The following is a 13,916-nucleotide window of genomic DNA, read 5'->3' on the forward strand; positions in this document are numbered from 1 at the left end:
GTGATACAAATATATAGTGGTGCATAGGGCCATAGTAATTACTATGCTGTAACAAACTATTGACCTAACGCCTGATGTGTGGGATCATATTCTGTAGTTAGAAAATAGCAGAAAATTGTCGCATTGACAAAAGATGAAGATGGATTTTAACTGACTCCTTTTGAATGCATATGACATGTTTAAAAAAGATAATTTTAGTCCACAAAACTTTAAAATATTTCCTATAAGCACCAATTTTGTTATTTTCATGCATGTTTTTGGAGTTGAGAGGAGGCATGTAAGAGGCCTTCAGTAAGGGGAGTGATTAAATTTGCTTTATCTTGGGGATATATTTTACTCTCTTCTTTACAGTTCATGGGGGAGTGAAAGACTTCAAACAAAACCCTAGACCACAAAGGTAAACAGATTTTTATGTTCCTTGTATTATTCTTCTGGGCTATTTGTTTAGTTAGAAGATGACATTCATTGTCCTTCTAGCTCCCGATACTGCATATCAAACCCCACAGGCTCCTTCTTTGCTCTTTATCCAAAATGAGGAACATTTTAATATTATTATAACCTTACATGTATTTTTCACTTTCCTGTTCACTGACTTTCATTACACTTTTCACTAAAACCCATGTGGTTGCTGAAAAAAGGGGAGTTAATAAGGTACATTTCTCCAAGGGCTAACAGCTTTTCCCTCTAGTATCAATGAATGGCATTTATTGAGTGCTTATGTGCAGAGCACTGTATTAAGTGCTTGGGAGAGAACAATACTACCGATTTGGTAGACATTCTCTGACTACAGTGAGCTTACAGTCTAGAGGGAAAAGGTACAGTCTACAGTCTAGTGAAGGAGAATGCTCACTTTAAGGCCAAATATAGAGAGACCATTCATTCATTCAATCGTATTATCGAGCGCTTAAGGTGTGCAGAGCGCTGGGGTGGATACAAGCAAATCGAGTTGGATGCAGCCCCTGTCCCATGTGGGGCTCACAGTCTCAATTCCCATTTTACAGATGAGGAAACTGAGGCACAGAGCAATATAGTGACTCATTCAAGGTCACACAGCAGGCAAGTGGTGGGGCAGGGATCAGAACCCATGACCTTCTGACTCCCAGACCTGTGCTCTATCCACTATGCCATGCTGCTAGGGCTAGTACCTAGACCTTCTGTTTTTAAGTCCAGTGCTTATGAGAAGCAGTGTGGCTCAGTGGAAATAGCCTGGGCTTGGGAGTCAGAGGTCATGAGTTCTAATCCTGACTCCGCCACTTGTCAGCTGTGTGACTTTGGGCAAGTCACTTAACTTCTCTGGGCCTCAGTTACCTCATCTGTAAAACGGGGATTGAGACTGTGAGCCCCACATGGGACAGGGACTGTGTCCAACCCAATCTGCTTGTATCCACCCCAGCGCTTAGTACAGTGCCTGGCACATAGTTAAACGCTTAACAAATGCCATAATTATTATAATTATTATTATTATTGTTACTTTCATTTAGAACATCACAGTCACATTAGTGTGTGGTGAAACAAGAGAAAAAGAGACTACTTTTGGAAGCTTCGTTGATGTCTCTCAGACCATCAGGTTGCTATTTAGTGCTCTGAGTTGTCTTTTCCTATTCATTTCCACACTGTAATTATCTAGTAAATGGCACCCTTCTCTCGGATTACTGCAGGGGCCTATTAGATGTTTCCTTAGCCATCAGCCTCCTCCTGCCCTGGTTTATCTTACGAGCATGAATCATTTTCCTCAGGCATCTCTTTACTTATCTGTTTGTTCACTCTGCTACAGCCAGTCAAAATGGCTCACCTCTTATATACACTTTAATCTTCTGCCCCCGAACTCAAGCCATTTCCTTTACCTGGGCTATTCAACCACTTCCAGTCAAACCATATCCTTCCCTTTCTTTAAAACTCTGCTGAGGATTCACCTCCTCCATGAGGGCTTCCTGTATTAACTCCACCTGACTGCGCATTCCATTCACTGCAGTACACTGTGTCTGCAAATTATACTTAGGATGTTTTTTAATGTTTTGTCACTTTCACTTATGTTTTTTACTGGTATCATATAGTTGGGTAAATCCTGTATCCCCCATTGAATTTTAAGATCCTTGAGTATTTCTTGTTTTTCAATCAATCAAGTGTATTTACTGAGCACTTACTTTTGCAGAACACTGTACTATGAGCCTAGACAAGTACAATACAATAGAGCTGGTAGATACGTTCTCTGCCCACGTTGAGCTTACAGTTTAAAGATGATCTTATAGTCTAGAGACTTTGAAATTTCCCTTGGTAAGTCTCCACAGGATCCAGTAGAGTGTACAGTGGGTGTTCAGTGAATTCTACTGAATGAATTAATGGATGAATGAGTTATCTGATAAAAAGACTTTTAGAATGATAGTTTAGAAGTGGTTTTAGATAAAATGTCTAACATTCCTAGGAAATAATTTATGCACTCAATCTAGCATCATTATTTCTTCCAAGGAATTGTCATTGTATGATGCTGGAGACATTTAGGAGATGACCTCAATTTCAAATTAGTTTTTCATATGGTCAAGACTACATCAGAAGCAAGTGAAGACATACAGGAATTCTGAGAGCAGCTAGAGTAACAAGATGTCTGTGTTGCCAGCTGTCTAGAGAAGGTGGGGAGGGGCTTTCCTGACTGTCCCTGACCCCATCATTCATGCTGTTCCCCGGACTTGGGACTCCCCTTCCCAAATCTGACAGACCACAGCCCTCCCCACGTTCAAAGCTCTCCTAGAATCCCACTTCTTCCAACAAGCCTTCCCGAGTAATGTCCTAGCACCTTATGTCATATAAACCCATCGGCCAACTCTAGAATTTTCCCCGCAGGGAGGAATCATATCTACTAACTCCACTGACTCTCCCAACTGCTCAGTAGAGTGCTCTGCGCAAAAGTGCTCAATAAATACCGTTGATTGGTTTATTGAATTTATATATACCCATTCTCAGCACTTACGCATATACCTATATTCCACTGTACATTCAATCATTATTGCTCCTATAAATATTTTTATGTTTCTCTTCCCCACTTGGAGTGTAACCTCCATTTGGTCAGGGGACGTGTCCCGTCATTATTCTGCATTTATCAAGTGCCTCGTAAAGTGCACTGCGCCAAGAGGGCACTCAATAAATAGTACTACTATGACTGCTTTTCTACGACTATTAAGTCAGTAAGTCACTTAGATTTATCGAGTGCTTACTATGTGCAGAGCACTGTACTAAGTGTTTGGGAGAGTACAATATAACAGACACATTATTTGTCCACACTACTATTACTTCTATTACTGTATAGGAATAATTTAGGGTTCAGCAATCTGGCCAAGCTGTGCTTGGAGAGGAGTTTCTGTAACTTAACCCATCACTAAGGGTGTGGCCCTAAAATGGATGTGGCTTCCCAGAACACAGCGACTTTCTGTCTTCATATTAGAAAAAAAGATTAAAAAGCATTTTACTAGACCGGCAAAAGAATCGTTCAAGGATTAAGTAAAATTATAAGGATCAATTAGACTTGCACATGGTTTCAGTAACTATGAGGTTGCATCAGAAGATGGTTAAAGCTGCATAAAATCAAATCTGGTGAGAAAATGCAAAATCTCCCTGATTCGATACTACTTGCCAAAGCTGGAATGCAGGTACCCAAATCTTTCCAAGTTACTTATCTATCCTCTGCACATGGTTTCCCTCTGCTATTTCATAGCAGATATCCTTGGCAGTTCACCTTCATGGCACTCGAAACTTTGGTAAAAAAAAGCCCCTCAAACCCTGACCCCTGGCATTTCATATATACCCTCACCTGCACAAAGACCTGAACGGAGATTATTGGATCAGCTCCAGTGAACCTGTCCCCTTTTCCCTGGTTCATTCCCTCTTTAGGGCAGACGGTGTCTTGGAAGCTGTGAATATGCAGATGAAGTTCTCTCTGCCATTCATCCAGGTACTATCTTATTAAACAGGCTGTTCCTAGGGGATTGCAGTTTGAAAGCAAGGTTCCGCTCTTAACAGTTCACATATTCCAGTGACATTAGCGCATGGATGGATAGAATATTAGCTCTTAGAAGTCTGGCCGGGTGGCCACACAGCCTGAATTCTGTGCATCATCATCTCTTATGACGAAGTGGGAGCAAATGCCTCATAAAGCTTAAGGATGCACAGAATTATATTCTTGGGAAACAGCCAGCCAGTAGACTCCCTACATTCCTAAGATGGCGATACTTACGAGCTTCTTCAGTTCTTCTTTTCTCTGATGGGGGACTTGGTTCCCCAATGCCAATGAGGTTGGCTGCTACTGCACGGAATTCGTATTCAACCCATGGGTTCAACCCTACCACGGTAGCTGTGAATGTCCTGCCGTCAATGATCTCCGGAACTGAAAGACACCATAGATCGGTCACTTATGGCTCAGTTTTTACCAATGTTCTCTGCCGACCAGAAAACCATCATTTCTAAAAGTATGGTGTGACCACAGAGTTCAGCAGAGAAAGCGTGAATTAAGTGATTCTGTCAGAATTCTTGGGAATGAGTTCTTTAGCTTTAAACAAGTCGCTTAACCACCCTGTGATTGAGTTGGCTCTGTCTGTAGCTTCATCCAATGTCTAGTTCAGAGGTTCTGTTGATATTGATGCCACAAACTGGGCCCAATAGGGTTTACTTTATACTTCATTCTAGTGCTACCCAGGAGCAGTAGCATAATATACCCGGTAAGTAATATAAGTGCTCAACAATCATTCCTTTCAAAGACTGGTTTCTTAATAGAGCAAATACCACAATAACTGAGGAGCCAGCCAGGTCCTCATCTAGTTTAGAAGGCATTACTCTGAATATCTGTCCCCAGTCAAACTCCAGCAAAATGTTATGGACAATTCCACTTGTTCACTTACCTGTGTTCACTGCTTGCCATCCCACAGAAAATGGAGTCCTCGCTTGAATTACATACATAGTGATAGGGCTGTGATTGTCAGCTCCTGGCCTCCAGGACAACTGAGCTGTACTGTCAGTGATCTCATCTATTGTCACAGCCTCAGGAGGACCTGGTGGACCTTGGATAAAGGAAATACCAGAATAATGAAACCAGCCACAGTGAGAACAGGTAGAACTGGAATATTTTAAATCACCACCGTAGATTTTTCCCACGTATATATATTTTTTACCAAAATAATAATAATAATGATAATGGGGGTATTTGTTAAGCATTTACTATGTGCAAAGTACTGTTCTAAGTGCGGGGGGTGGGGGTGGGGATACAAGGTGATCAGGTTGTCCCACGTGGGGCTCACAGTCTTAATCCCCATTTTACAGATGAGGTAACTGAGTCACAGAGAAGTGAAGTGACTTGCCCAAAAGTCACATAGCTGACAAGTGGTGGATCCGGATTAGAACCCATGACCTCTGACTCCCAAGCCCAGGCTCCTTCCACTGAGCAACACTGCTTCCACATAGTACAGTTGACGAATTGTACATTCCAAGTGCTTAGTACAGTGCTCTGCACATAGTAAGCACTCAATAAATGCTATTAAATGAATGAAGTACTATACAGTACTATACATACAGTAGTAACCCTCTGTTATTTCCTGGTTCTTCTAGAATCTCTGGAAAATATTTTGTGAGAAATGAGGGTGAAACCACTAGCCAATATGAAGCTTTTGATAACCAAGGAGGTAATGCACATCATCTAGACTGTAAGCTCCTTGTGGACAGGGAATGGGCCTACCAACTCTGTGGAACTGCACTCTCCCAGGTGTTTAGTACAGTACTCTGCTCACAGTAAGCACTCAATAAATACCATTGATTGATTGACTGGTATTCATGAGAAGCAGTCTGGCCTAATGGAAACAGCACAGGACTAGGAGTCAGGAGACCTGGGTTTTAATCCTGGCTTCTCCATTTTCCCACTCTGTGTGACCTTGGGCAAGCCACTTAACTTCTCTGTGTCTCAGTTTCCTCATCTGTAAAATGGGGATCCAATACTTGTGCTACCTTCCGATGACAGTAATTGTGGTGTTCATTAAGTACTTACTATGTGCCAAGCGATGGGGTAGATAGAAGATAACCAGGTCAGACCCAGTCCATGTCCCCCATGGGCTCACAGTCTAAGTAGAAGGGGGAACAGGTATTGAATCCTCACTTTACAAATGAGGAAACTGACACACAAAAATCCCCTGTTATGGGAGGGAATATGTCTGCTAATTCTGTTGTATTGTACTCTCCCAAGTACAGTGCTCACTGCACATAGTAAGCATTCAATAAATGTACTTTTTATGGTTTAGTTAAGTGCCAGGCACTAAGTCCTAGGGTAGATACAAGGTAATCAGGTTGGACACAGTCCCTGTCCCCATGTGGGGCTCACAGTCTTAATCCCCATTTCACAGATGAAGTAACTGAGGCCTAGAGAAGTGAATGACTTGCCCAAGGTCACACAGCGGGCAAATGGCAGAACCGGACTAGAACCCAGGACCTTCTGACTTCCAGGCCCGTGCTCTATCTACTAGGCCACTCTGCTCCCCTCCCTTAGACTATGAGCCCCATGTGGGCAGAGACTGGGTCTGAAGTGATTGTCTCTACCCCAGCCTTTAGCTCAGTGCTTGGCACATAGTAAGCACTTAACAAATACTATGATTAGTATTATTATCTCGTATCCTAGAGTGGGGCGATCTGTCAAGCGAACAGTAGCAAGTGAAGTGGAAAATTGAAGCAGTGACTCAGATAATTCAAAATACAAAAACACTTATTCATCTAGGCATTCCAGGTGAGAAAGTTTTTTTGTATTCAGAATTATCCAAATAATTATCTCAATTCTTCACTTCACTTAGCAATAGTCACTAGACATATTAGGAAATGGCCTGTTAGAGACCATGTCTTCTCAAGTAACAGTCTTCCAAAAGTCACATGTTGTTTGGCCCGAACTATTTTCTGACCCTTGATTTGACTCCTATAGATAAAGAATAAGGAAAGCTCCATGAATCCATGTATATAGCTGGACTTCAGGTTCAAAGATGATGCTGCTGAGGTTCACAAGGCTGATCCATATTCTGTCTCCCAACTATCCACTGATACGTCACATTTTTTGAGGTTTGCATTCACTGGGTCTTTGGAGTGTTTCTTCTGTCCACCCAGTTTACAGTTTTCCCATTTCAACTCACCAAAGAGAAGCTGTTTGGGTACCCTGCTGTTTTCATCCATTCTCCTCCCATATCCCACCCAGCAAAGATATGATGTGATGAGAATTTCAGGGCTGTTGGCCTACTTAAGTTCCAGGACTTCACTGTCTGTTATTCTGTCTTACCATTTAATGTTAAATATTTCACTAGGTGGTGTTGGTGTATCTACCCTAGATGTTGAAAGTGGCATCTGCATCAGGTACAGGGCTCTCGGCCAAAAAGACGGCTGTTGCATTTTCCTATTTACCTGAGGTCTATCTGAATCTTCATGTTATTTTAATGTGACAAAATATCTTTGAGTCTGCCAAGGCATACGTTAGACATCTTGATACCGTTTTCCCTTTGTCTATCCTTGCCTCATTGTACAGTGTGCTATTCACTGATGTTGATCCTTAGTTATGTGTGTGGATTTACCTGGTAATGGACTGGTGCATAGCCTGAGAGTCCCACTATATGGATTCATTTGTGAACTCCATAAGGACAGAGAATGTATATCTTATGTCTGTTGTACTGTCCCAAGCTTCACACTTAGAAAATGCTTGATGTATATATATTATATATACGTATATGTATGTATATATATATATATATCACTGATTGACTGATTGATTCTACCTAATGCAAGTCCAATGCATGAATGATCAGGTCATCGATTGATCACATTTTAGGGATGAAAATTTGGAGAGCGATGAGATGCTCTGCATATCCTCATTGTGACATACTTATGAAAAGAAGAGCATTACACAACTTTTGTATGTGAGATCCCACTGAGAAAGCTTTCCAGGCTCATCTGTCATTGAAAGCTTTTTTTTTTCCACAATCTCAAATAGGACTACAGTCTAAAGAATCACATCTTACAGTTGTCTGCATGCTATACCTTAAATTTTAACTTGACTGATATCCATTTCATTATTTCCACTAGATATTTAGTCCATTTAAAAGGGAAAATTAGATTTAATTGATGACAGTGAAATAATAAAAGAGCTGCTGTAATGATCAGGAACCAAAGTGAAAATACCAAAGACACAAAGCTGCTCCGATTTTAAACGTAAGACTCGCGACAGAGCAGTTCAATGCTTTTCCAACAAACCACTGGTGCACACCACAGGAGAACAGGTGCTTATGAAGGGTACATAATAACAAGGCTGATCTGTAATATACTAGACCAGAATCAAGATAAAGAGTTACACATGAACCTGCTAATCCCCCTCTTTGTCTTCAAGTCCATTGCCAAAAACGCCACTGAGGACAGGTGACCGTTAGGGAAAAACAGGACACTGAATGGGGTTTTGAAGCACTATCGGTGAAATTCTGAAGTAAAAATGCACTCCAGGCTACATGCCTGCATTCATATGTGCAGCATTTTACTCAGCTTGCTTTAGGGAGAAAAGCAGTTTTATAGGGACCCAGGTACGCACCTATCCAGTGAGGCAAAATTTATCCTCTCAATCTCATTTCTCCCTGGAATCCCTAGAAACCCTCGACTTGGCTCTGATTAATTTGGCACTGTGACATTTCAGTAATGTCAGTTTAATGTCACTCAGATAGGGACATGGTAACCCTTGGGTCTTTCCTTGAGACCTTATTAGAGCGATAAACCCCAGAAAGTCAATATAATATTTTCTATTTCCTCTTCTGCTTCTGCACCACACTGTTCATGTACTTCTGTAAACCTCTTTCTTCACTGCTGTGGTTTCTATATTTTTTACATTTCTGGTGCAGACGCTTTACAAATATAAGTAACATCCTTTCAGTTAGAAATGAGAAATTCAGTGTGGGCTCAAAAAACTCCAGAAAGGATTGAATCAATAGGCACGGATAGGATGCGGAAAGGTAAGGAGGGGGCAGGGTGTCCAGCTGGGTATTCAATCTTGGGGAGACAATTCTTTTCCTCATCGGGTCAGTCCATCACATGCAAAGATCATGCTGTTCTTGACTGTTTACCAATCTTATTTTCAGGAAATTACCTAATTGATGTTCTGATGAGCACCCTATTTTGAAATGTTTGTGTGAAAATGTTTATCCTCCAAACCAAACAATTACATTGGAAAAGAGGCCTCCGGTGGGTCAACTTGAGCCCTCTAGCTAGTGCTAGCAGACTCTGCTGTAAGAAAAGCAATCTCAGTTATAGTAATTAATGAGTCTCTGCCTCCCACATGCCTCACAGGCTGCCTGCTCTGTTGAGCTGGCACATGCCATTTGATCAGCATCTGTCATTAGCCTATCTATAGATTTACAGAGATAAACCATCAATGATACAGACTCCCTTCCCGCATGCGGTGGGCAAAATAGGGGGACAAAGCTAAAGCTATCAGAGAAAGATAAAATCTAAGATTATGGGGCAAACAGTGGAGTAAATTATTGGTTTTTTTAGCTGGTTATACTATAGAGTCTTCTAGACTGCTGCTTGCAAATTCCTCTTGGTATTTAATGTTGGTATTTAATGTTATTTTCAGTGAAATGGGGTATACAAGATCATTTAAGAACTTCAAGTATTACTAATTTAAATATTTATTAGTCTAATTTATTGGTGTTTAAACTGCTGATTTGAAAATTATCCTAATTAAATGGAGGATAAATTCTCAGCAGCAGAATGATTTTGCCCCTGAGGGGAGCAGACAAGCCATGGTTGTTTTCTTAAATGGACAATAATCATTTTCCATATGTTAGCTTGTGGCAGATTCTTCCAGGCCTTATCTCAATCTTCTTGCCTGCCCTCTGAACCATGTGAATCTCTACCCATGTTAGAGATGCTGAAGTCTAATGAAAGCAGACCTAGTCAAAGCCAATTGCATGGAAGTGGCTTGCAAATAGGCACCCCATATTTAACTGACCTCAGCAATTCTCTGCCAAAATGGTTCCCAGATAACTAAAAACCAGCATTCTCTAGGGCTCACTGACTTCGTGACTTACTTGAGCGAGTGGATCAACAGCTAACTTCAAGGCTGTCTTAAAAGAGATGTTTTCACTGGAATGGCCTATAAAGTAGGGATGCTTATCTATATACCACAAGAGGCTAGGGAAGTTCCCTTCCTCTATTGCAGTTTGAACAACTTCAGAGTTACTGTCATGACAGAAATGCCAATTGTCAAAAAATATCAAGTTGAGGATTTTCAAATCTTTTCTCTCTTCTTTAAAATAACACTTAAAATGGTGGATAGAACAGGTAAATAATTGAAGACTATCAGTCCCAAATCAATACAGTCTTGGCAATAGCAGTCTGAATTTGGGTTTACTGTAATAGCAATACTTTAACTTCAAATAGGAGAGAGCAATCCTAAGAGTAATGGATTTCTGGGCTGTGGGTTTCTTCGGCTGGTCAAATTCTGCACACATTTATACAGATAACTCTTAGTTATCTGTACTATTAGGATAGAAGAGATTATTAAAATTTACAGAGAAATAAAAATCCCATTTTAACATCTGACCCTTCCAAACCATTTATTCATTCATTCAATAGTATTTATTGAGTGCTTACTATGTGCAGAGCACTGTACTAAGCGCTTGGAATGAACAAGTCGGCAACAGATAGAGACAGTCCCTGCCGTTTGACTACTACCATTTACTAGATCTGCTAATCAATAACATAATCAGTGGGTTTGAGATTCCCCTTGCAGGGGAATGGCTAAAAGGTGGGCAGTTAAAGGGAGATGGAGAAGATGGAATTTGGACCAGGCACCATGGGCTTGAATATTTAAGAATTTCTGGAAATCTGGGGTTTGTTTGTTACAAGCGTGTGGCTGCCATCATCGCTTAAAATGCGGCAACAGATTAACATCAGTTTCGACAGCCTGGCCGACATTGCTCTATTAAACGCGGAGATCTTGAGTGAAACTAGAAAAGGAGAACTCTTGCACACCTAATAATAATGATAATGATGATGATGGTATTTGTTAAACACTTACTATGTGCCTAAGTATAAGGTTATCAGGCTGTTCCATGGGGCTCACAGTCTTAATCCCTATTTTACAGATGAGGTAACTGAGGCACAGAGAAGTTAAGTGACTTGCCCAAAGTCACACAGTTGACAAATGGCGGAGCAGGATTAGAACTCATGATCTCTGCATCCCAAAACCGTGCTCTTCCATGTAGTGCTACATTTGTACTGGAAGAGCTAGAGCTGGATATTGATGGGCCAAAGAAGGTCTGCTCTTTTGACTACCTCGACTCACACTCAGCTCTGGGGCTCTCAGAGTCCTTACATGCTCTGTAGCTCTTGGCTTGCCGAGGAGGGGTCAGCACTCTTTATGGGACCAAAAGGTCACTCTGTCCAAAGGCGCTGGGACTCTGGAACAGGTCCAAGGGGTCTGGCCAACAGGTTTCAGGGCTGAGCTCTGTCAGAAACCAAGCACTACTTACACCCCCAACTCCTCTGCTTCTAGCTACTCCTATTTTCCTCCTCGGGCCTGAGCCACCCTCTCCCGTCACTTCCTCTTTCTGCCCCAGATGGTAGTATTTAGCTACCAGAAAACCCACATTTCAAATGGGTGATATGGAATTATATCTAGTCCCCCAATCTACTCCATCTGAGAGGAAAAAGGTCTAACAAATGAAGGGAACAATGTTGCTGATCAGGAGGCAACCATTCATTTATCTCCCAGGGGCATCTGAATCAAAACTGGTCAATACTAACCCGAAACCATTTAGAACTAGTGATCTGAAACCAATTGCTTTAACCCCTTTGGAGCATCTAAATGCCTTGTTTGATAGCCACACTTCACCCTGGTTGTTTTTATTAAGGCAAGGCTATCTGGAAAGACAGTATTTACTCTAAGAGGTTGATTCATTGCATCCTCAGGAAATATTTTGGTTGTAAAAGAAATTAATGATTTTGCTTCAGGCAACTTCTGAGAATACCGTCTTGAAAACATGAAGATAAACACACATATACAGAGATTTTTATGTGCGGTTCCACGCTTCCTTAAAAAATTGGGTACATGGGGAGTTTTAGCTTACTGTTTACAGTAATTAGGAGTGGTTGGGATTTTAATGGATAGTTTGAAACCACATACCGGAGAAGATATTGAAAAGGACAATTTTCTTAAAAAAAAAATAACTCACATACCTCTTACAATCAGGTCTGCAAAGGCTGATAGCCTGTCCACACTTGTTTGTGCCATGCAAACATATTTCCCAGCATGCTTCAGTTGGATGCTTCTGATCATCAAATCGCCAGCTGAATCCTGCTGATAAAGTAGTGAAAATAGCCACAATTACTTTTTAATGAGCTCTAAATATCATTATCACATGAAGGACACTGTGAATAATGGATTTATTTTACACTGCCTGATGAAAACATTAGTTATGCAAGCCATGGCCTATTAAAAATATGTGTGCCTGCCTGGGAGATAAGAGCTATAACATTTCCAAAATATGCCTTTGACAAGGGACAGAGGAGTCTGATTTAGGTCAGGTAAAACATGTAATCATTACAGTGAAGAGTTGAAACTAGCAATACTTAGACAATCTCACTGTACCCTCCAGCTAGTGCCCCATTTTCTCGTTCCCATTCCCATCCAAACTCCCGAAACAGGCTGAATATATCGGCTGCTTCCACTTCCGCTCCACTCCAGGGGGAGCAAACTCTCCAAGGTCACCAGTGTGCTCTTCATTATTTTATCTTGTGGTCTAATCCTTCCTTGACCTCTCAACCACCTTTGACACTTTGGATCGCTCCCTTCTTCTGCAAATCACTATCTAATCTAGCCCAGTTCTCTCCTGATTTCACTTCTACTTGGAGAAGCAGCATGGCTCAGTGGAAAGAGCACGGGCTTTGGAGTCAGGGCTCATGAGTTCGAATCCCAGCTCTGCCACTTGTCGGCTGTGTGACTGTGGGCAAGTCACTTAACTTCTCTGTGCCTCAGTTCCCTCATCTGTAAAATGGGGATTAAGACTGTGAGCCCCATGTGGGACAACCTGATTCCCCTATGTCTACCCCAGCGCTTAGAACAGTGCTCGGCACATAGTAAGTGCTTAACAAATACCAACATTATTATTATTATTCTACTTCTTTTACCTTGAGGGCAGGGATCCGGAGTACCAACTCTATGGTACTGCACTTGCTAAGTGCTCAATAAATACCACTGACTGACTGAGGGGTGTGTGTGTGTGTGAGAGAGAGAGAGAGAGAGATTGAGGCATCTTTATTGAGGCTCACTACTGAAGCTTGGGATTTCATTTTTTAGCTCTAGTACATGTAGAACACTCAGAACTGTTGTGATAATGAAACACCTGACTGTACAGATGCAGAAATTATACCTTCCCACCACCAAAAATATGTGCAGAAAGCCCCATAATGTTCATCTTTTGGTCCTGAGCTCCCCTTGAGAAGATCAAGCAGAGACCATTGTCCTTTCAAAAATCCAGTAGAGGCTCTGAGTTTTAGCCAATGCACAGAATTTTCATGAGAGACCCTGTCACTCACCCTCTACTAGTTATGAAGAGTTCTTACTCAGTTTTTTCCTTTCTGAGTTTAGCTGAACTTGTTACAACAAACATGGACAGGGAAAAACACATTCAGGGGGGAGTAAAAAACTCAATGAAACCTTCGTCTGTAGCAGTGAAATTAGAAATTATATTCATTCAATCATTCATTCATTCATTTGTATTTATTGAGAGCTTACAGTGTTCAGAGCACTGTACTAAGCACTTGGGAGAGTACAATACAACAATAAACAGATACATTCCCTGCCAGCTTTCAGTCTTAGACGTGGGGAAGACAGACATCAATCCAAATAAATCAAATTACAGATA

The 13,916-nt window shown here is 41.3% G+C and overlaps 1 protein-coding gene across 4 annotated transcripts in view; it reads right to left on the reverse strand.

The window, feature by feature from the left end:
- CNTN4 (contactin 4) overlaps positions 1-13,916 on the reverse strand; it is an 893,626-nt gene that overhangs the window by 18,741 nt on the left and 860,969 nt on the right. For 3 of the 4 annotated variants that reach the window (XM_029051520.2, XM_029051519.2, XM_029051522.1), the window contains 3 exons: positions 12,229-12,349; positions 4,887-5,045; positions 4,226-4,375 (listed from right to left, as the gene is read on the reverse strand). In XM_029051520.2, coding sequence (XP_028907353.1) covers positions 4,226-4,375; positions 4,887-5,045; positions 12,229-12,349 — 430 coding nt within the window. The remainder of the gene's footprint in view (positions 1-4,225; positions 4,376-4,886; positions 5,046-12,228; positions 12,350-13,916) is intronic. The other variant, XM_029051523.2, reaches the window with a different exon arrangement.

Source organism: Ornithorhynchus anatinus, chromosome X1 (assembly GCF_004115215.2).
Source record: "Ornithorhynchus anatinus isolate Pmale09 chromosome X1, mOrnAna1.pri.v4, whole genome shotgun sequence".
NCBI classification, from domain to species: domain Eukaryota; kingdom Metazoa; phylum Chordata; class Mammalia; order Monotremata; family Ornithorhynchidae; genus Ornithorhynchus; species Ornithorhynchus anatinus.